The sequence below is a fragment of the Megachile rotundata genome, chromosome 15 (genome assembly GCF_050947335.1).
Source record: "Megachile rotundata isolate GNS110a chromosome 15, iyMegRotu1, whole genome shotgun sequence".
Taxonomy (NCBI): domain Eukaryota; kingdom Metazoa; phylum Arthropoda; class Insecta; order Hymenoptera; family Megachilidae; genus Megachile; species Megachile rotundata.
In genome coordinates, this window is record NC_134997.1 from 8,516,373 (window position 1) to 8,541,817 (window position 25,445).

At 35.9% G+C, this 25,445-nt stretch overlaps 1 protein-coding gene across 2 annotated transcripts in view; it reads right to left on the reverse strand.

Moving 5' to 3' along the window:
* LOC100882954 (uncharacterized) overlaps positions 1-25,445 on the reverse strand; it is a 62,127-nt gene that overhangs the window by 28,468 nt on the left and 8,214 nt on the right. For both annotated transcript variants that reach the window (XM_076540389.1, XM_003703512.3), the window contains exon 2: positions 22,134-22,549. In XM_076540389.1, the coding sequence (XP_076396504.1) occupies positions 22,134-22,446 (313 nt within the window). In that variant the 5' untranslated portion in view covers positions 22,447-22,549. The remainder of the gene's footprint in view (positions 1-22,133; positions 22,550-25,445) is intronic.

Sequence of the window (25,445 nt, forward strand, 5' to 3'; positions counted from 1 at the left end):
CAAAATTTTGAATTAGTGTAAATTAAAATTAGCGAAACTTTAAATTAGCAAAAATTTGAATTAGTATAAATAAAAATTGGGAAAACTTTAAATTAGCAAAAATTTAAATTAGTATAAATTAAAATTAGCAAAGTTTTGAATTAGTATAAATTAAATTTCACAAAACTTTAAATTAGCAGAATTTTAGATGAGTCAAAATTAAATCAGCAAAATTTTAAGTTAGTAAACTTTAATAGTAAAATTTTAAGTTAGTCAAAGTTTACTCAACAAAGTTATAAAATAATCAAATTTAAATTAGCAAAACTTTAAATTAGTCAAATTTCAATTAGCAATAATTTTAAATTAGTTAAATATAAATTACCAAAATTTTAAATTACGGCATACCACCCTAAAGATGCTATTTCTGAATTTAACGCAAAATTCAAGGTGGTGAGAACAGTAACATTGCATCGGAGTGTACATCTCCCAGTATCTTTCTCAATGTTGAACGGAAGAATGAAACGCTTTCGAGAGGGCCCTAAGGGCACTCGCGAAGGACTTCAAACCTCCTGATCGTAAATAACCACCCTCGTGGCTAGGCTTCTATTATAATGGCTGCAGTACACGCCGTACAATCGTAATAATTTACGAACGAATATTTATAAATAATTCATACCTCAAGATTTCCGCGTGCTTTCCGCCAGGAATGAAACAACTCGGATCTGCCGGTGGAGATGCTATTATTACTCGGCACTTTTCGATGAAATTCAAATCAGCTTGTTTCATGTGTTTCTTGAAAATATTACGAATTATGTTCATACCCGGGCAAATTGATCAGGTAACTGTACAGAGTAATTAGAGCAAAACTTCGGTTCTTGACTATTACTGTTTATGTAGCCAATTAAAATTGTTGTTAGGCTGGAAGATAGATAAATGGGAAGCAAGCTCTTAGAAGCATAGAATCACTTGGTCAATTTTTCAATTCTTCAATTCTTCAATTCTTCAATTCTTCAATTCTTCAATTCTTCAATTCTTCAATTCTTCAATTCTTCAATTCTTCAATTCTTCAATTCTTCAATGTTTCAATTCTTCAATTCTCCAATGTATCAATTCCTCAATTCTTCAATTCTTCAATTTATCAATCTTTTTAAATTCATATACATTTGAATTTCTATATAACCAAATACTTCTCAAATCGATACTCCAAAAGCAAAACACGATGTGTCAAGAAACTTGCATCCTTTTCCTCTTCCATCCATCAATTACACTTTCAACACGTCAAAATGACGGATCTTAGATTTCTCATTTCCAATCACGAAAATTATTAATAAGCTTTCGTCAAAATTTTAACCTTCGACACAAAAATCATTGTATAAACCGATTGAAGTATTATTCGTTACCTAGTTACTTTTATAGTTTACTTTCAATTTAAATATAGCTAGTCAAACGTTCGTAAATGCAGGGTTAACACGCGCACGCGTCATTACGTCCCTTACGCAATCGTCGTACACCGAATTTCTCGATCCCGAATTAAAAAACGATTTCCGCGCGAATCCGCGTAAATTCTTCGATACATGCTCGTAAAATGCGTTTACATACCGTTGCACGCGTTTTCACCAAAGTCGTACAGCGCGAAAATCCTTGGTTTCACCAAGCAACATTCCAGCGGCGAACAATTTTCAGGCAATGTCACTTGTTAAAAGCGGCCATTTTATGAATCTCGAAGCAACGACCTCTTGCTGGCAAGACAGCTAAAAAGCTCGTTTCGGTTCGTTTCTACACGCACGTTCGGAATAATTTCGAGAGAACGAACAGTCAGCCTTGGACGTTTATGTTTCCTCACGATAGGGGAAGAAAGCCGAGCGAGACTCGCTTTTCCCGGTGAAATCGAACGCCTCGTACGCTTCCTCGGGGTTCGACCGATAACACCTACGTGACAGGGGACAAAGAAAAATAGAGAGAGAAGGCAGCCGTTTCTCACGGCGTCACTGTTCGACGATATCTTTAGGGCCGTCGCAAAACCGACCAGGCCAGCGCCTTTTGTTTTATAGCATTGCATCAGGAATCTTGAAAATTATGACTGTTGAAACGAGCCGTCTCGGAGTTCCTTACGGCCACTCAACGTCCTCCACGTTGACGAGCACCCTGGGTTCAACAAACCCTATGTCACCGTACACTCGGATGCAGCGAGCCTTCTTTCAGATCGCGCCAAATACCGATGACACGGTTGGCGTGTGAAAAAGCTGAGTAACCCAGAAGAGCTAGTTCGATTGGTCAGAATAGAAAAATGGACGCCTTATGTATTCCCGGAAAATTTATTGCAATATAAAAATTAAATTAAAAAATACAATTGGGACTGAGAAATAAAAATTTAGGATGAAATTCACAATAAAATATTAAAATAAATATTATATTAGAAATGATAATTAAGATTAAAATTAACAATCAAAAGTTACAACAAAATATATAATTAAAAATAAAAATGGGAATCAGACATTACAGTAAATACTGAATCAGTAAAAAGTAAAACTAAGATTAAAATGAAAAACATTAAAATAAATATTATATTAGAAATGACAATTAAGATTAAAATTAACAATCAAAAGTTACAATAAATATATAATTCAAAATAAAAATGAAAATCAGACATTACAGTAAATACTGAATCAGTAACAATTAAGACTAAGATTAAAATGAAAAATTACAACAAATTACAACAACAAAAAAATGACAATAAATTAAGAACAAAAGCTAACGATAGAAATTAATTTCAAGAACAGTACCTCAATAAATTGTGTAACTTACAAAAACTCAGCATTGATGGTTTGTGTTAAGGTCTCCCACATAGAGAAACGTCCACAAGGAGAATAATAGAAACGACATTGACTGAATAGGTAGATACATAAATCATGGAAATGATGTCCCTTTGTGAGTAAAACTCAGTATTCGCAGAGTAGCATCGCCAGCACGTGCTACTTCACGTCAGCGCCGATCGCGAAGGAGGAAACCGATTAATCGAGGAATTGACTTATGCGATATTCATTGTACCTCGATCACGCCCTCTCCGTCCCAGAAAAGGGAGTGGTTCTTGCCTAGCTACAATCGATGTTTGTACTTTGCGATACTTATTTGTACCCTGTACACGTGTTCCGAACACGTGTTTCACATGGAATCGTTTCTTTGTCGAGACCAGTTGAAAGAAACTATGTATTGCCAACGAATTCATCGCTTCGCGAATGCAAGGTTGCTATTTAATTTCTTTTGCGACAATGTTCCTATTTAATTTCTTCTGCGACAAGCTTGCTATTTAATTTCTTCTGCATCGGGGAAATAAAAAATTTACGCATTATGAGGTTGTTGAACTTCAAGGACAGTTAATATAGCAGAACCTCCTTATAGTGCCGTCAAGTTAACAATTTGTCTCTTGAGGAATGTGATGTTGCTATTTCTTATGCGACAAGGTTGCTTTTAATTTCTTCTGCAACGAAATTGTAAAAAATGGGTGTTAAACTTCAAGGACAATTGATACAGCAGAACCTCGTTATATTGCCGTCAATGTTTGTAACATGAATTAGTCACTTGACGAATGTGACGTTGCTACTTCTTATGCAACAAGGTTGCTTTTAATTTTTTCTGCAACGAAATTGTAAAAAATGAGGGTGGAACTTCAGGGACAATTGATACAGTAGAACCTCGTTATATTGCCGTCAAGATTTGTAACAGGAATTTGTCACTTGACGAATGTGACGTTGCTATTTCTTATGCGACAAGGTTGCTTCTAATTTCTTCTGCAACGAAATTGTAAAAAATGGGTGTTGAACTTCAAGGACAGTTAATACAGCAGAACCTCGTTATATTGCCGTCAAGGTTTGTGTCAGGAATTTGTCACTTGACGAATGTGACGTTGCTATTTCTTATGCGACAAGGTTGCTTTTAATTTCTTCTGCAACAAAATTATGAAAAATGGGTGTTGAACTTCAGGGACAATTGATACAGTAGAACCTCGTTATATTGCCGTCAAGGTTTGTGTCAGGAATTAGTCACTTGACGGATGTGACGTTGCTATTTCTTATGCGACAAGGTTGCTTTTAATTTCTTCTGCAACGAAATAGTAAAAAATGAGGGTGTTGAACTTCAGGGACAGTTAATACAGTAAAATCTTGTTATAGTGCCGTCAAGGTTTGTTAACAATTTGTCTCTTGCCGAATGGGACGTTGCAATTTCTTATGCGACAAGGTTGCTTCTAATTTCTTCTGCAACGAAATAGTAAAAAATGAGGGTGGAACTTCAGGGGCAGTTAATACAGTAGAACCTCGTTATATTGCCGTCAAGGTTTGTGTCATGAATTAGTCACTCGATGAATGTGACTATTTAGGAGAATTTTAATTTCTCTTGCAAGGTTATTTCTTCTGTAACAAGAAAATAAATGTATGCATTTGAAGTTATTGAACTTCAAGGATTTATACTTCGCATACGTGACTTCCATTAGATAAAATATAGAAAGTATTTTACATCGTCAAAATATGAGGCGTTTTTTTACTCTGAATTATAGCTTTTCTAGACACGTCAGTCCTCAGTCCAACTCATGAGTTGCCATCGGTACATCTACATTGATATCGGCGCGTCTAATTTGACGAGTAGATTCGGCACCACAAGAGGATCGCCCCGTGATTTATGTAACAGACGTATCGCGATGTGCCAACTTCTGAATACCATTCGTTATTCAAGTATGCCAGCTGCGAATTTCGAAACCACCAAGGTGGTCCATAGAAATATTCCAGACACGAACATGCTCCGGAGGAACACCTCTTGTTTAATTTACAAACGAGACAATGCTTTAGGGAGTTGTCAGGAAGCTGCTATAGTTGTCGCTGAATTGATGACACGTGAGAGAACAAGATCCTTTACCTGCATTGTTTTCATAGGCATTTCAAAGGAGATTTCGAAACTACTTTTAATGATGTTTAATCACTGCAATAGGAGACTTTTGTGCAGATTTAATGGTGACTTTTAAAATTAATAGATTGGTGTAAGTTTAAGAAAGATACATTATTTAAAAAAGATGTGTGATTATTAAAGTTATATAGAATTTTTTAGTGTTTCATAAAATTTTACAAAATTGTCTTTATCGTTATTTGATCGTGAAATATATTGCAATCGAAAAATCGGCTGTGGTGACAGAAAATTGTTTGTTATTCTTAAATAAAACCGACGTTGAAATTCTGTAGACCAGAAGTATCATGCTGATTTACTAATTCATAACTGCTAATTAACGAACCTAATCAACAACAATAATAAATGGTATCTTCTCGAACCTCAGCGATTAAAATTATCGGAAAGCTCGGTGATTAGCTCTCTAATTAATAGCTGATAATTAAACGGACCTACTCAAGAATAATAATAAATGGCATCTTCAAGAGCCACTCAACGATGAAAATTATCGGAAAGCTCACTGATTAGTTTGCTAATTAATGGCTGATAATTAATAAACTTATCCTGTAATAGTAATAAATGGTATCTTCAACAACCTCTGAACGATTAAAACTATAGGAATGATTTTGTGATTAGTCAACTAATTAATAAGGAGTAATTGATATACATAATCTATAATAATAATGACGATCTTCTGGAAGGTTAATATATTTACATAGATTACTTGTTAGTTGTTTAATTAGGTTCATTGACAAAACATAACTTATTCAAATTCTGTTAGAAATTCATTCCTTTAGGAAAACATCCCGTAAGATTATAATACACGCCTTAAAAAATCTTAAAAACTTCAAAGTATCAAATTCCCAAATTTTCAAAATCTTTCAAAATTCAAAGCTACAAAATTTGAATATTGAAATCTTTAGATCTCCAACGGTCAATCACAAACCTAACCTAACAGAATTCTAAGCAGCTAAGAATTCAAAATGTATTCAAAAAGTGTAGGTTATAAAAAGTGATTCGATACACGTGGAAAAGCACAAAAAATAGCAAGATAGTATAAAATAAACAATAACTGGAAGATAGGTAGAATTACGACGCAACATCTCTCAGCTATATTCATCCCGGTATTTTTGCGAAGATTACGTGGAAGAAGCAATCGAAAAAAGGAACACTAATGCTCATAATAATAGTAATAGCGACAATAATGAGCATAATACCAGTGTTCCCCCGTCGGATCGTTCATCCTCCACTTTTAAATTTCACGAGACCCTCGCGTTGCCGAGGCTCAAAGTTGTTGCAATTTGTTATTACTACGTAACTGCGTTATTTATAAAACGACACGTTCCGTGGTACATCGCGAAGATACAATTTTCCGCATTTTCTACACGTTCCTTTAGCCAGGACAACATAAAACGTTCCGCCGGAAGCGAAGCGTCGTAATAGTACGTTGCGAGCCGTGTGTTTGGTGCATTGATCACTTCGAGCACTATCGATAAACTTAATGTTCCTGAAGAAGCTTGCTTTTAAACAGTTTTCCTCGGAAAGATAACTCTGTTGTAACGCGCAAGATTCCTCTGCTCGAGAAACCTTCATACCAGGTGTGCCGGGTTAATACATCATTTTTTTAAAGAAACAATTTGAGAAAGAAATGCTTCATTCAAAGCACCATCCAGTTATCTTACCATCCGTTCAAATGCCCTCCCTAAAAAATTGTTTGTCGTCCATTTTGGACTATAACCTTGTCGTCCATTTTGAACTACAACTTGTCCATTTTAAACCATAACCGTATCGTCCATCTTATGCTACAATGACATCATCCATTTTCCACAACAATTGTGTCGTCCATTTTGGACAACAATCGAATCGTCCATTTTGACCACAACACCTCCCATTTTGAACCTACTCAACCCCCCATTTCAGCTCATTTAAGACGACTCCATTAACTTCAAGAATAACCTTGCATATTACTTCCCTCGACATACCGTACATCAGAAGCCAGAATTTAGTAGCTGTCCGAAGGCAGATGATGTACATCCTCCCAGTATAATCTCGCATTCCCAATATTCGCAGAGAGTAGCAAATATTGCAAATATTCCTTTGGAACTATACCAGTAACTTACAACCTCCCCAAGATGGTAATCCCAATAACGAAGCTTTAGCGTTCCAAATAGTCGAAACAAAAGCTCCCCTAGTAATCCCCAGTTAATTCTCAACGTCCCACATTACGGCTCGCAGTATTCGCCACAGATGTAAATACCCGTGGGCCCGAAGGTGCCCCGTGGCTCTTAAATATACGCTCAGTGGTACCCGACAAATTGCTCGCATGAACCAGAATAATTAGCATTGCCAGCCTCCGGGTGGTGGTGGTGTTCTCCGTCTCGGTTAAGTTCAGTTCGCTCGAAACCGTACGGAATGATTGGCTGGAGGATAGTATGTTTCTCCTTTCACTCTCTGTTTCACCCTTTCTTCCCTCTCGATCACTATGCTGGATCCATCCTACGGTTGCGTTTAATCAGACCCGTTGACTTGATGCAGCCCTCTGGTGCACGCCGGCTGCTTGCTGCTGCTTAAGAATGTAATTTAATATGCAACGTTACCGCGGGCCCCGGCGTGTCATATTTATAGGTATTTATGCATCAGCTTGGTGGGCACGTTTACGCCGAGCCGGTGCAGCCGGGATCATTGAAATTACCCCTGGATAGTCAGCAGCGGAGGATACGTGGGAGGAATTTATCGTTGTTTATCACTCGTTAGTTTCACCTACGGCCTAGCCAGACCCGGCTGATGATGTTCTCCGGATTTAAACGTACCCCGATTTTGCCCTCGCCGTTATCGTAAGTCGTACTGAAGCTGTTCAGAGTCCTTTCATCTGCTGAGGACATGTCCCACGCAACTGGACGTACACACGTGGGCGACCTTTACATTCAACTATTGGATTATTCTCAAAGTAGAAAATCTTGAGGAAGGCGGGCACTTCACAAGTTTCTCGGTATGTCGGAAAAGTAACGGAACTTTTTAAATTTAATTTAAAAATTAATTCTACTTGTTGTAGTTCCACGCGCTGTAATTCCGCGCATCGTAATTCTATGCGTCGTAGTTTCACGCGTCGTAAATTCCACGCTTTGTAGTCTCACGCATCGTAATTCCATGCGTTACAATTCCACGCGTCGTAATTCCACAGGTTGCAATTCCATACTTCGTAGTCTCACGCGTCGTAATTCCACGCGTTGTAATTCCACGCGCCGTAATTCCATGCGTCGTAATTTCACGCGTCGTAGTTCCACGTGCCATACTTCCACGCATCGTAGTTCTATGCGTTATTAATTCCACGCGTTGCAATTCCATGCGTTGCAGTTCCACGCGTCGTAATTCCATGCGTTGTAATTTCACGCGTCGTAGTTCCACGTGCCGTACTTCCACGCGTCGTAGTTTCATGCGTTATTAATTCCACGCGTTGCAATTCCATGCGTTGCAGTTCCACGCGTCGTAATTCCATGCGTTGTAATTTCACGCGTCGTAGTTCCACGCGTTATTAATTCCACGCGTTGCAATTCCATGCGTTGCAATTCCATGCGTTGCAGTTCCACGCGTCGTAGTTTCACGTGTCATAATTCCACGCGTTGCAATTTCACGCGTCATAGTTTCACGCGTCTTAATTCCACGCGTCGCAATTCCATGCATATTATTAATTCCACGCGTCGTAATTCCACCCCTCGGAATTTCATGCGTCGTAATTCCATGCGTCGTACTTCCACGCGTAGTAATTCCACGCATCGTAATTCCCCGCGATGTAATACCACGCGCCGTAATCTCTTCATAGGAAGAGAAGTCCAAGCAGCTGTGACAAGAGTGTTTTTGGCGATTCCGCAAAACGTCATAAAACAATCTATGTTAACGTTGTATGAGCGTGCCCAACATTGTATTGATGCGTAAGGGATGTATTTTGAATAAGAAAAATGACTAATTCTTTTCTTTTTATTTAAAATGTTCCGTTATATTTCCTTTTATATGTTACACAATTTGTTAACTGTTCTTGAAATCTGTATTGTTCAAGGTAAAGAATCGCGCAATTTTATGATTTTATGATGGTTTGTATAGAAGTTTGAGTGTCTACATGTGGACACATCAAAGGCACCGGTACTCCGCGATTACGTGGCATAGGTTTTCGAGAAGAATACCCATTTAAATGCCAGCCCCTAAAGATTAAAATTCATACTTATGCAAATCGAATTCCACGATAGCTGTCTACATATATGCAATGCATCGATCACGAGTTAATTACAGGATGCCGTCAAAGACATTCGAGATTCCATAAAACCAGTCCGTTTTATTGGTACCACATAAACCAGTGGTTTGCGATCTTGCATTAAATTTTTCATTTCTTTTTCAATTTGATCCCTATCATTTCAAGCGTTGTCTGCCGTTAACCTTATAATTATTCATCGTTTAAATCTTCGGATTTATTAATCGTATGGGTCATTTCCAATGATAATTCTCAATTAGGAATCGATTATTGGAATTGATAAGTAATTTATTCATTACCTGTTTTTTGTGTGGATATTACCGTTGGAGTTGAAGGGATCGAGAAGAGTTTTGTTAGTTTCAATTTTAGGTAAATTACATTTTAGGTAAATTCTCATATGTTTTAAATTTTCAAAAGCCAGATACACAAATTTTTAATTTCTCAAAAATTGAAACTTGAAAATGGACTCAATCTTCTTAATTTTTCACTGATCAACTGACACTAGACTACAACCCTTCTGGAGGTACTACATCCCCTATAAATTATTCTTCTCAATTTTATTTTAGGTAAATTCTCAAGGTTTTTAGTAAATTCTCAAATGCACAAATTTTTAATTTTTCCAAAATTGAAACTTGAAAATGGACTCAATCTTCTTAATTTTTCACTGATCAACTGACACTAGACTACACCCTTTCTGGAGGTACTACATCCCCTATAAATTATTCTTCTCAATTTTATTTTAGGTAAATTCTCAAGGTTTTTGGTAAATTCTCAAATGCACAAATTTTTAATTTCTCAAAAATTGAAACCTGCAAAACTCAACCTTCTTATTACACTGAAGGACCACATGAAGGTAACGTCCTCCAGAAAGGGTGTAGAAGACTAAAACGCTACAGATAAAAAAAGTAGCGAGTGTAATAAACTTTTTCGTGGCCGCTGGCTGAAACAACGGGCGGCGGTTGAATAAATTTGCAAATATTTACCGATTCTTTCGTCTGTCACCTTCGAAATTTATTCTTTCCAAAGCGACGATTGAAATTCACGCGTATGCAAAGTGGATCCTTTCTGTACGGCGAGCATTCAGCACGAGTACTAATTACGGCACATCCTCGGGGAACTTGAAGTACCATCAACAGCTCTCTGTTCTTTTATCTCTTCAACCTTGAACGTCACAAAAGCCTCTTTCAAACTGGAAACTCGCCTTTTTTCCAAGGAATTCTTGCGACTATTGTTGCAGAGGAGCGTGAACGTTGTATGGATTTTTGCAGATTGTTCGGCGGACGGTTGAGGGAAACGGTTAAAATTATGTTGTTCGCATAATTTTTGTTAATTTTGCGTTTCTTCTTTCTGTGCGTGGCAGATTTCATTGCGTCGAAAGACTTTGTCGAGCGATATTTTTTTTTAAGTAAATGAAAGTTAAAGGCTATTTTAAAAATTCACTGTTTGAAGTAATTTTGTTTGCAGTTTTGTTCAAAAATAAATTATTAATGGTTTATTAATTTTTATATATTATAATTATATAGTTATTTAACTAGTTTATTATTATTTACTATTTTTTTAATCAGTTTATGGTTACTTATTATTTATTCCATCAACTTATTGTTTTTCATCGTTTATTTAATGAGTTTATTATTGTTTATTATTTATTTAATTAGTCTATTATTATGCATTTAACTTTATTATTATTTACAATTTATTTAACTAGTTTATTAACATTTTCTATTTATTTAACTAATTTATTAACATTTACTACTTATTTAGCTTGTTTATAACTTTTTGATATTTTTATTTTTATTATTTCATTATTTATTTTATTAGTTTATTATCATTTGTTATTTATTGAATACAAACAAGTTAAACATTAATATTTTAATTTATTATTATTTAATATATTTCTTGAATAAGGTTATTATTTATTTTTTTTTTTATTAAGCTTTGAAGTATAATAGCGAAAATGTAAGGACAGTTGGGAAAATTGTTTGAAAGTGTCTCAAACCGGAAATACGCAATTCCTCCCCAAGAAAGTATTTCTCAATGAAAGTGGTTCCAGTTTTCTGAAAATGGGACTTTCAAGTTCTCTTCGCACGACATTCCGCGATCTTTATTGTGACAATAAATTTCTCTTTCTAAGAAAGCCACTTTCAAGGGAAACAGCTGGTGATTTCATGGAAAATGTCCTCAATCTGACATCTTCAATCAGAAAAAATTATTAAAGCTATTTATGATGATAAAACAGCATCATAATTTTTTAAACATTCAAATATATTTTCTTTCAATAATATTACGATTTAATTTTTCAAACAAAGAAATAACAGCATTTTTTATAGTAAATTTAATTCTATGTATATTTAAAAGGGTAAACATCGTGTCAAGAGGGTAAAAAATATCCAAATTCGTAAAATTCATAAAATCTCTTATTTCAGAGAATTTACAAAACGAAAATTAAAGTTCAAAAATATTATTAAAACTTTAAATATCATTTTTTTAAAAACATTATTAATGTGATTATTGAATACTACTGATCGCTATTATAATTAAGTAACAGTGACATCATTTATCATATTTAGACTTCATATTATGTAAAGTATAATACACTCTTCTATTCTTTTATCACCATTTTTTACCACGTAACATAAGAATAGATGCAAATTTCAAGCCATAAATTTTTAACGATCGCCGTAAAATTACAGCTACCCAAAATTTTATATCACCAAGAACCGTGTTGACGCAAGATTTCTTATTTAAACTCGGTTCAAGGATTAATTAACACGTCTCTCAACAAAAATATAGCAATAAACTTACCAGAATTCTTTCTCGTTTAATAATAGCAAGCTTTTTGTTATTCAAATCGTCAGGTTCTTCGAATTACAGGACTTTGATTTAAATAACTTGTGTAATTGGATTTAAATAATAATTAAGTTAAAAAGAATATAGTCTGGACAGAATTTTCAACCTTTCTTAATTTTTCAATCTTTCAATTCTTCAATTCTTTAATTCTTCAGTTGAGTCCGTCAGCCTTGGACTCGTCTCTGAAATTTACCCTATGATCCACTCAAAAAGTGTCCACATCTCGCAAACACCTCATTGACCAAAGTGTTGAAACATTGTGAAAGAAGCGGAAGACGAGGTTGCAATTTTTGCCAGGTTTCCGTAACCGGAACACGCTGTGCAAGATACTGGCAGACGTTATACCCGCCATTACAGTCCACGTGCACGTTTCGAGTTTTCTAAATCAGACGTTTCTCGGCACAAACTGGCGGGAGAATAGCAATCTCGAAGTTAACAGAAGCTCGGCCGGGATTCCTGGTTCCGCTCGGCAAAGAAGATCGTTCTAATTTCAGGCCGGGATACGTGATATTAAATCGCGGATGAACAGCTAGACCTTGCCGGCACGTAGCGCTTAATCGCTGGAGGAAAGCTCGTGAATTCATTCCGGCAAGGAACTGGCAGATTTATTAACGGGACGGGATGTCTGTTATCACCATTCTGTTATCGTCGTTTCACGGAACGTTATTCTTAAACGAGCTTGGCTTCACGCTTCTTTAACGTTTCTGGAAAGTAACGTCCCTGTGTGAGTGTGAATCATGGCGAAGTTCGATGTGTGCGTTGTTCGTGAAGGTACGAGGTCGGGAAATGACGCTTTAAAATTGGGATAAGGATCCTTAGAGGGGGTTCTAAGTATGATGTGCTGTATTTTTACATTTGTGGATTTTGGATGGGTGAATATTGTTGAATTTAGAAGTTGAGAAATGTTGAGGCTTGAAGGAGTGAAATTTAGGGGGATTAGAAATTAGATGACTTGGGGATTTGAGGATATGTACATTTGGGGGTATGTAGATCTGAGGATGTGTAGATTTGAGGGTATGTGGATTTGAGGATGTGTGGATTTGAGGATGTGTGGGTTTGAGGATGTGTGGGTTTGAGGTTGTGTGGGTTTGAGGATATGTGGATTTGAGGATATGTGGATTTGAGGATGCGTGGATTTGAGGATGCGTGGATTTGAGGATGCGTGGATTTGTAGTTAAGTGGATTTGGGGATATGTGGATTTGAGGATGTGTGGATTTGGGGATATGTGGATTTGGGGACAAGTGGATTTGGGGATATGTGGATTTGGAGATTTGTGGATTTAGGGATATGTGGATTTGAGGATGTGTGGATTTGGGGATATGTGGATTTGAGGATGTGTGGATTTGAGGATGTGTAGATTTGGGGATAAGTGGATTTGGGGATATGTGGATTTAGGGATACGTGGATTGGAGGATGTGTAGATTTGAGGATGTGTGAATTTAACACTATGTGACACAGAAATTTAAAATTAACTCGAAAGATATTTACATCAAAATGTGTAGACTTCAAGCCTTAAAAAATTTTTAAAAAATTTCAAAACTAAAACTTGATAACTCAAAGATTTAATAAATTAGCAACTGTCCACCACATAACAAAAATAAAACCATTAAACTCCATTCAGCAGTTTCAAACATTCCAACACTGTCCAGCTATAAATCCTCTTCAACAAAAAATCCAAATCTCCCAGTATCTACAATCTTGACTGAAACTTTATCACCAGCAAAATTTATTACAATATCATTGCAATATATCGTGAAAGGAATAAAAACTGCCGGAGTACAGTGTCGTGTACAGAAGCAAGAAACCAGAAGCATTAACAAAATCGCGTATAACTATAAAACAATGTCCTAATGCATGCAAAGTCGAAGATACGGAGGTTCAAGATAGAACTTAAAAGCTCTGTAATGTCTTTTCCACCCTCTTCCTCGCGACCTCCAGCACGAGGAACATGCCTATCGAAAGGCAACTAATGCAAAACGTGAGTAAATGGTAATTAATGTTCTTTCGAATCGGAATAATGCAGCTATATTTAACGATTCTAAAGCTTAACCTTTGATCGCTTCAACGTTGTTAGGGTTCGAAATTTTCTGGCTTCTACCAACTTATTAGATTTATACTTTTTCAAATTTGTCTAACTTCAAGATTCTTTATTATGCACTATAAAAATATTAATAGGAACATTATTACAATCTTTATTTGTAGTACTAGTGTGATACAGTATATTGTTTTATACAGGGTGTCTCACAACTGGTGTAAGTCATATGTTACTCATGTGTATAGTGTGTCTCACAAACTTTGCCCATTTAAATATTTTCGTACAATACCATAAAATGTTACTTACACGAATTTGTACCATTCAAGAGACTAAATAATATGATACAAAGGGTTTTGCAGTTGAAGGTGTAGTGATGTACTCGAGACGCATTCGTGACACACTCATGACGCACTCATGCTGTATTCCTGACGCAATTGTGGTGCACTCACGACGTATTCATGACGCACTATTGACGCACTCATAATGCACTACTCATTCGCGACGCACTCATGACAAATGCACCTTACCTTCATACTCAGAATACGTAAGCTTATCGAAATTAAGCGTACAAAGTTGAACGTTCCAGGAAACAGCTGTATCTACGCCTCCACTTCTGTAACACTTTCCCGTATTTTTGGAAATGATAATAATTTTTGCAAATGATATATAAACGGACAGAGTTTGTGAGACACGCTGTATAAGATACGTGGACCAGATATAATCACTCATTCCATAAAAGAGCAGACAGAAACAGAGAATGGTCCTTTTCTTTGAGTGATAGAAGGGTTAATATGGTTCTCTCGTTACTGAAGAGCCACCAGTTCGGGGCTAAGGAACCCAAAGGAATCCAGCACTCCAGAACATCCCCTGGAGGGCAGGATTCGATTCCGTGGAGTCAAGCAGGTGCAGAGCAGGCGGCGCGGGAATAAACATATTTCCAAGCGATCCTCGGTCGAGCATCGAGGGCCATAAATAAAACAAGAGATTCCTCGACTTGGTCCGCCATAAATCGCGAGTCCGTGGCGTTCGATGGCTCGAAGGAACCGGGAACTTCTTCCAACAGCCTCGATCGTAAACGCTGCTCGTCCGGGAATACCCTTAATACCTTTTGCCGAGCGATGCTGAACTTTCGATTTCGAGATGGAGTCGCGAGGACTTACGCAAATCCATGGACGAGCCGGGATTACGAGGATTCGCTTGGAAATCCAGACACTCCGATTGTAAATCAACGAGTTATGCCAAGGGAAGCTCGAGAACTTCCGCTTGAGTAGTCGTTCTACGTTTTTGCGAGACGTTCGCTTAACGCTCGATTTCGCAGCTAAATTTTGTGTTAATCTTTTGACGTGGATAGAACATGTAAATTCCTCTGTTAGGATGGGACATGGGAACTTTGAGAGAAATTTAATCTATAAGTTTTACGGCAGTTGCGTCTGGCAGAGGGACTCAATTATGGCAGTGTTATGTTATCTAGCATAATATTATAGTAGAGAATAAAAAACATTATCTAACATCGCAAAATATAAAAAAGTTTGTAACTACTGAAGAAAACATTTTTAATAGTATTTTTAAAAATTGCTGTCCTCTTTTCTCGATGATCGAAGCTTCTCCGTTTCGCCACCAGGTGCGCAAGACTCCGTATAAAACTCTAAAGGCGTCGGCGGAATTTCACTTGAAAAGCGATTCCCTCGATCGGTGAGGCACTCCCACGGTTTCGTGAAGTCACGAGCGCGCTTTCACGCGATATCTGCACAACCGCCCCTATAAAGATAGGCCTTCTTTCTGCCTGTACCAAGAAACACTGCTGGATTCTAAGCGCATAAACCCGGACTCAGCCGCACCTGATAGACCGATCTCACTTGAATGTTGATAACGTCCTGCGTGGAACAAAGAACCCCGTGGTGTTCGTTTCTTCATTTCGAGGAAAGAGCGTGAGTACTGGCAATGAGCACAAAATGGAAGTCGTCGAATGGACGTCGAGAATAGATTACTTGAGCAACTAACTTCAGTTTATGACGCGCGTGCACGCTATTCGGGAGAACTTGCTGCTTTGTGGGCGGCGAAGTTCGAAGAGGACTCGTGATAATTGCTTTATAAATTTTATTTCTTTCGTAAAAATTTAAAGTTTAAATATTGAGGTTTGAGTATAAGTATCGTTACAAAAAAATATTCAATATTTTCATTACAACTTTCATTTTATAAAATATTTTTTGTAATGAAAATATTAAATATTTTATAAAACTATTTGATAGAAAATAGTTAATATTTAATAGAATTAAAATAGTTATAAACTAGTTAGATTTGGCAAAAATTGATTAGAGTATCAGGCGCATAGAGGGCGGTGAACGAGTAACAGACGGCTATTTATCGAGCAGTCACTGTCTATTCTTTGAAAATCTGGACAGTCGACACTTCGTTAGCGACCCATTGTGAACACATGCGATCATTGCATGTCTGGTTTGCATAAGTTCTCGCGGCGTGGGTGGAACTACCGGACCAGGAACTGAATGAAGAAAAGAAGAGATAATGGAATTCAAGACTGGGTGTAAGCGGGGTTGTAATTTGATACGTGATTTGTTTAAGAGATGGATTACAGTTAAATCTGTGGGGAGTAGCGTAATTGGCACGTTATGTGTTTATGGAACTTTCTGTATGTTCAACGTTAAATTTCTCATAATGCACGTTTAATTAAAAATTAAAAATAAAGCAGATAATTAACAAATGATACTATATAAATATACATATTAATTATCTGGATGAAAATCAACTTGGATCTGGATTAAAATTGTTAAGAAAAGCATGTTAATAAATTTTGCAATTTATAATAAAAAATTGGTACTGGACCTTAAGTCACTTTCTAAGATCTTGAGGTTTCAAGCATTCTTTAAAATTCATCTTGAAGTTTCAATTATCCTCCAAAATTTATTTTACAATTTTAATCTTAATTTTAATAAAAAACATGATTGATTAATTAAATTTAATCAGAAGTTTTTCTACTAAAAATTAACATTTGTTCAATTGCATTAAATCGCAAATAATCAATAAAATTTCATCGATTTAAAAATTCTGTTCACTTCAACAAAATCCAGTAAAGAAAAGAATCGATTGATCCTGCTGATAAGCTATACCAACTCAGCGAGTATATGTTTGACATAAATTGCTGAGCAGAGTTACTTCACCGTTATTTGTGTGAATACTAACGGACATACGAGCTATTATAAGTCTGAACAATATTAAATTATAATTCACGACACGCTGTGTCGCGTTATCTCATACTTCCTTTATATTTATAGTCCGACACTCGGTCATTCCTATTCGGTCAGTGATGGCTATAAACCGCATTCAAGTACGAACAAAATTGTTCTATTCTTGTCAAGCTTTAATATGTCATACTGTTCAATTTTTTGCACTTAATGGATCTAGTTTTAGTGGAAGATTGTTAGATCAGAAAGAGGTGTTGTTTAAACAAGTTTATACTACAGTTGCAAAATACTGTAAAATATTGTTTATGTCAGATGTAGAAATGTATTATAGCTGTACTGTGAGTTTGTATTATAATTATAAGACACTGTAATAGACGTTGTTATATTATTCATAAATAATTGCTTTGTTATACATTAAGATGTTGGTACGTCATTTTTAAATAGAATTTTTGTAACTTAACTTAGTTCAAAAGTATACAAATTTTGCTTAATTTAAATCAACGTATTCAAAGTCTTTTTAAGTTCTTTCTTAAGTGTGTCCTTAATTTGTAGATTTTTCTTAGTTTGCACATTTTTCTTAATTTGCAGTTATTAAAATATATAAAATACCAAATATTATTCTGTGATATTAGTAATAATTAATTTAGACGAAATAGGAAATACTTGATCAAACCTAGTGACGGTTTAAATCTATCCTTCCTTCGCGTGCAACGCTCGGTTTCATTGTTAAACTGCCACTGCCACCTACAACCATCTGTTACTTTCTTTCCGTGGACCACGGTTAAATCACCGACGTGCCTACTACAACCTGATTACATATGTACACACTTGGCTGCGGATAAATAAGCAAACAAATGCGGTTTATGTATCGCGTTGCTTCGTGTCGAGGAAATCTTGAGAATGCTGTAAACGATGCCTCGAACCGGCATAACCGGGCCTTTTTTAATCCATCAACCGCACCTTCGTGCAATAACTTGTTGTTCGACTTTGTATTTCAATTATTCGTCGTTTTTTGAATACTGACATTTTTGAGTTTTAAGGTTTTGACATTTGCGATGTTTTAGACTGGGATTTGGATACTGATTGAATATTGACAAGATTCAAAGAATTTTCAAGATTTTCAAGATTTCTAAAATTTGCAAGATTTTATGGTTTGCAAAATTAGTAAGTTTTTCAAGGTTTCTAAAATTTGCAAGATTTGCAAAATTTGCAAAATTTGTTAGATTTTCAAGGTTTCTAAAATTTGCAAGATTTTCAAGATTTATAAAATTTGCAAAATTTTTAAGGTTTCTAAAATTTACAAGATTTCAAGATTTTGAAAATTTGCAGGATTAACAAAATTTGTAAGATTGACAAAATTTGCAAAGAATCCCTAGATCCAGGAGTCCCTAGGTCTCAAGATTGCAAAGTCCCTAGAAACATCCCCAAATCTCTCTATAACCTCAAATATGTTCTCAAACTCATAAATCCCCAAATAGTATTATTAATCTCCTATATTCCCTCTACTACATAGAATCTCAGTAACTCTTATATTTCTAGATCTCTACATTCACATATCCCTAGATACCCATATTCCCATATCGCTAATTATATCAACAAAAAGAGCCATAACGTACGCATTCGAAGAACATAAATTATATATTATCGATTAAAATTTATCCTACAATCATTAATTACAGTTGGTCGATATAATTGGTCGATGTAACTAATCCACGTAATTGATCACTATAATCGACCGATATAATCCATCAGTATAATCGATCAGTACAATTGAATTAGAATATGAAGGATAGTTTAAAATTTGAAGTTTCAAATTTGCAAAATTTAAAAATTTTTAAGTCCACAAATTTATAAGTTTGGTCACTTGGATCTTTGAAAACAAGTACAAAATTCTGCATTTTTTAAATACTTCGTTCTCCAGAAAACACCCTCCAGAGCAACCCTTAAACGTTCGATTCCCCTCTTCGCATAAATCTCATGCCTCCCATTACATCTCCGTTGACAGAATAATCTTTCTGGCAGTGTTAATGACGAAGAAAAAGATCCTACAAGGATACACCGAGCAAGTTGAAAGGTCACCGGTTGATGTCTGAGGAGCAATGGCTCCCATATTTTTCTCGCTTCCATCTCGATCAAAACCTCTGACTAACCGAGTCCAAGTTTTTTGGTGGGCTTGATGAGCAGCTTCGATTATAAATGGTGTTTATTAATGAGCTCCGCGATCACGGGGTTTCGGGGTTCCAGACGAGGATACGATTCGATGTGCTCGAGTGTTGATGTGTCCGTGATTACCGAACGAGTACTTCGCATTTTGAGAGATGTATGGTGTATTCTCATTGGGATGTTGAATATTTTTGCCCCACAAAAAATTTGATAGTTTTTTAGTTTCAAAATTTTCAAGTTTGATGTTTTTAAATTGTTAAGAATTTTGATTTTTAATTGAGTAATTGATAATTTTTCAATTCTTCAAGTTTTCAAGTTTTCAATTCTCCAGTTCTTCAATTTTCCAATTTTCCAATTCAATTCTTCAAGATTTCAAGTTTTCAATTCTTCAATTTTTCAATTTTTCAATTTTTCAATTTTTCAATTTCTCAATTTTTCAATTTTTCAATTCTGCAATTCTTTAATTCTTCAGTTTTTCAATTTTTATAAAACTAATGATCCAAAATATAACTGATAGCTTGTCCCCAATTTGTTTCACGTTACCTCCCATCCTGCCGAGTGCAAACACATAATTTAAAACATCGACCTAATTTATTCAAAATCAATAACGTTCCACTTGGGAACACTGATCAACCAACCTTGTCTAATTCCAACAAATAAAACAAACGCTGTCAACCCACAGAAACAAGTTCTACAACTTTGATTGTTCCGCGAAAGCTTGCATAAAAATAAATACCTAAAAAATAAAACGTGATGGAATTGTAAACGTTTCCATCGATCAAAGCGGTCGTTTATTAATCGACCACTTTCCTGAGTACAATCTTGCGCAAGCAGTCGTACTGCCTATTAATCCGAGATCGAATTCCCGATAGAATTCGCGCGCTCGATCGATCATCGCCTTCGACGTGATCGATATACAGGGTGTTCCATAATTAGTGCATACGAAACTTAGGTAATGAGTGATGGACACCAAGGATAAAATTAGGGTCAAGTTGAATTCAATAGGTGGTCTAAAATTTAATAGAAATGGAATTAATAGTGCAATTTACTGAATTAATATTGAAATGTTGACGGAATAAATATTGAAACGTTTAGAGACTAGTATTAAAATTTTTATGGAATTAATATAACATTTTTACAGAATTAAAATATTTGCAAAATCAATATTAAAATTTTCAAAATTAATACTGAAATGTTTATAGATCTAATATGACATATTTCCGTATTGCAAATTTTTTCTTTGAATTATTTTACCACAAAATGGCAGAAATAACATTACATAACTTAGAAATAATATTAAATTATACATATGTTTAGGAACATAATCATAGAGGAACATTTTTCATTATTTTTGTGATCTCTACCCATGATCCATTGTCCAAACGAATCGCACATGTTATGGAACACCCTGTACGGTACTCGATCGATTCTTTACAGTTACCGATATCTCGCGGCCCATTAAGCGCCATCGGCACGCTACGTTTTAATGAATTTCTGGTTGCGGGGATATTGGCTTTCGATTTTTATTCCACTCACGTTTCGATGGTTCTCCTTGACTTGATTTATCGGCCAAGGAAAAGTTCCGATCCTACAAAACGCTGTGAAACGGCATCGTGATTCGAAAATGGAGCGATCTAATTTGATCACCTTTTTACGAATCCGCTATTATTTATCTCCCACATTAACTTTTTAGTTATGACAGCTGTTACAATTTCCTTTTTTCCATCGAATTACTATTTATCTCTTGGGAACGGGCCGATCAAATTATCCCGTCAAACCGCTGCAAAATGATAGCTGTACAGAGTGACCTAATTTCATTTAAGATAGTTCAATTGATTAAATGTTTGCCTTTTTAATAATTGGGACGTTTATTAAGTTTTATGTATTGTTATCTGCGTCCTCATTTTTTCAAAAATTTGTACTCGTGACGCACTCATAACGCACTCATGACGCACTCATAACGCACTCATGATGCACTCAGGATGAATTCATGACGCACTAGTGACGCACTCGTGATGCATTCGCGTCTCATTCGTGACGCACTCATAACGCACTCATGATGCACTCAGGATGAATTCATGACGCACTCGTGACGCACTCGTGATGCATTCACGTCTCATTCGTGACGCACTCATAACGCACTCATACTTCAGCAGTGATCAATTTTACTCTAATTTTTAATACGCCTCAATTTGGAGTTCAAGTACCATTCTAATTTGCATAGTCAACGATTGCATAATACCAAATTGACATAACATTTCAACTTTCTTTATCTGTTTTAATATTGCAGCTGTGATTGGTTAGTTCTGGCTGACGCACCTGACAAATAAATTATAGTGCAAGGGGTTAAATATACAGGCTGATTCACGTGACTGAGTAAACTCTGTTACCAGTACTGATATAGGAAGACGTTAAAGGAGAAAGATGGTCCAGAAAGTATTATAGTACTATGCAGAGCGTCTCATAAACTTTGTCCGCTTAAATACTTCGCTTATTTTAAACAACACCGGTACAGTTGTAGTTCAAGACTACATAATATGAACGGTCTTGGAGACGTAGATGTCACCTTTGTTTTCAAATGTCCAATTTTTACGATCACACTTGTACTTTCGAAACAAACGACTCAATAGTTGTCCCTGGCTTCATTTCCCCATAATTTAATCTTTCCATGGTTTAATTTTTTCACGGTTCCGCAGTTACTAACTAGATCCACATGATAAAGATTGCACTCACCAGGATATCCTTCAGGGATCACGATTTCGGGTCCAACTTTGACGTCGTGCCGATAACGGTGCATCAACAGTGTAGCCGTAACTCTCAACGATCTTTGCTGTTGCTTATACAACAATATCGGTCTTCCACCAGCACCTTCCACCCTAACAACCCTCGGTAACGAAAATCTGTCCAGAAACTCGCGCAAAGGCATGAATCCACCCCCAGAATTCCCAGCCTCCGCAGTTGCTTCCCGCGAACTGGGCAACGAATCATCCCCAGTCCCGGTAGCCTCACCACTGGACAACGTCGAAAATTCACCACTCGACGACATCGTCACGCACCAAATTGTTTTCACGGTTTCATAGGCACTGAATTCACGAGCTCCGGCGAAAAATCGCGAGGTAACTGTTCACGTTTCCTGTCAGTGCTCGTCCCTGGAAACAGAGAAATATGGTGTCAGTTGTTGTTCGATAAATACCTGATTTTGGGGCTTTGGAGGCAGTCTCTTAGTGGAGTGGATAATATTTATCTGACGTAAAAATTTCTTTTAATTACGAGGTTTACTTCGAAGTATGTGAAGGATGAGGATCTTGATGAGGAAAATTCTTGTTAGTTCCAGAAATTTTGCCATATTGAGATCTTGGATTGTAGGGAAATATTGGAACCTTGCGTTGAGTTGGAACAAAAGGAGTTCGAAGTAGACAAGATTAAGGACGTAGCAATTTGAAAATGTAACAATTTAGGAAGAAACAAATTTGAGAATACAGTGATTTGGAAATACAAAGATTTGAGAATAAACTTGACGCTGAATCTTGCGAACTCTTGCAATTCGATTCTCCAGCAATATATCCTAGATCTAAATTAACCTTACATCATCCTACCATCTCCGATCATAAATTCGAGACATAATTCACAGAAGCTCATTAACACTCTACACCCTCCCTAAACACTGCCTAACGCCCCTAATGCATCAAAATTACCCCCAGAAACCGCGATGACACAGCACCGTCTATTATTATCATTAAGATTATGATCAAAGAAGCGAGAAAAAGGTAAAACGAAGTTTATTCTTCGGGAGGAATTCGTTATTCTGCGAAGCGTGGCAACCGTGACAGTGATTCGCCGACGGCTCAGCTAACGAGTGATTATGCTTCGGGCCCGCTTCGCGATGATGGTGATGATGATGAATTTATGATGATGATTATCTGTCGTGGCGTACCGCTGTGTCGCCACCGGTGTTTGTCTTTCATACGAGGAGACAGTACGGAAAAAAAGAAAAAGAGCGAACAAGAAATGATAGAATGAATCTAGTTCGCGGCTGATTAAGGATTGTTCTTGCGAGCAACGTTAACGTACCGGCAGAGTGCCGACTAATTAGGCTTAATTGATTTGGACGGAGGAGGATTAATCGTGGGAGTCTCGAATACTTTCGTAGAGTCACACTGGGTAAGCGAGATAATTTTCTGGGAATTTTTCGTTTACGTGGGTGGCTGATTAATTCGAACGGTTTCGGAACTGCTCTGATATCTTTGGGGAGATTGCTAATTTGGTTAGGTGATAGTTTACATATTTTTGGAACTTGTATTTAGAATTAGGTTTGTGGTATACAAATTTATAGGCCACGACTTATAGTTCAGACAAGCTTATAGTCCAACATGGACGATACTTTGAATAAACCATTTCTTTCTCAAATTGTTTCCTTAAAGAAAATGAAGGATTACGCCTGGTAAATATAAAATAACTTGACCTTGACAGTGACTCTGAATAAATTACTTTAAAACGATGACTATTATTCGAACAAATTACATTGAAGCATGAATGTACAAGGTTTATAAGATAACGATCGAATCATGATTATTAATTGCCGAGTTGTCTATTTAAACAAGAACTAAAATTACTGTCGTCGGTTTCCACTGGCATATGGCGCTTTGTGCAGTCGCAAAACTAGAATGATACCAAAATGACGATGGCTGCTTTTACTATACAAAGAATGATTGATTGCCTTGAACCTCGCGATTCAAGCTGATCAAATTACGTTCCCAGAGAGTGGAATGATAATTGCGATGGAAACTTCGATTGTAATTCAATTTTTCCTTCCTCCGATAATTTATTCAGGATCGTGTTGTTTATGAATGCAAAACGTATTTCCATTTTAAAATAACGATCGGCTAAAACGATTATTATCGCAGAGCGTGCAGAACGTATGTAAATTACACGGTAATACAAATTAATTGTGAAAAAATTCGCTTCGATCCGACGTGCAAAATATACACAATATGCATATTTTAACTTGTATTGATATAGAATAGTTTATAAAAACAACTCTTTATACAAATGTTGTTAAACGTGTTTTATAAATATACTCATTTGCATGATAATATTATTTTCATCTATTTAACATTTAATATTAATACATGCTATAAATTTATTTATGTCTTAACATTACCTGGTTGTGGTCATAAAAAATTGTTTAAATATTTTAGATATTATATTTGAAGTTCCTATGAAAACAATAATAGTTCAATTTTTAAATTTACGTGTTTACTTATAAGGTTGGTTATTCAAATTTTGTGATATATTGTTAAAATAAATACTTCAAAAATTCATACACCTTTGACATAAAAATTTTCTAAGAACTGAAATCAGAAAAAAACTTTTACTTCTGTTCTTTGAATTTACTTCAATAATGTTGAACTGTAACAAAGTTAGGTTAGGTTCTTTAACCTAAAACCCTCTGAGGTTCTCATTTTAAATCCCATTACATTTAACTACTTTAACTCATACATTAAAACCACTTTATTATAAAATCATTATTAAACACATAATTAAAATGCGTTAAATGTTCTACCTACCTAACATTTTGCCTCCTAATATGTTAATGAACGACTAGGTAAATATATCGACACAAAGTTTCAGATTGACGCTGTATATCAATCTGTCAGCATAATTGCAAAACGTAACGAAATAAAACGGTAACAGTGCTTTTTTTAAACAATAAAAGGAAACAAATAAATTGCTCCGTCTAGTTAGCGCTTGAATATGACAAATGGGATTTTTGCGATCGACGACTTGATAATTTTCCGTGTCAGTTTAAATCGTGCTGTTATAAATCAGCCCTCGAGTTTCTTGTTACTTGTAATTTGATGCTCGTCATCGCGTAATATTTTATACTGACTCGACGTGAGCGAAAATTAGAAAAGATGCGTTTTTAATCGAGACGCAAATCAACGGCCAAAGAATTGTTTTCATAAATTGCTTCGAGGTTTAATACTAATTATGGACTTATACAAATAGCTCTAACAACTTTAAATCTCAATGATCTATCACTAT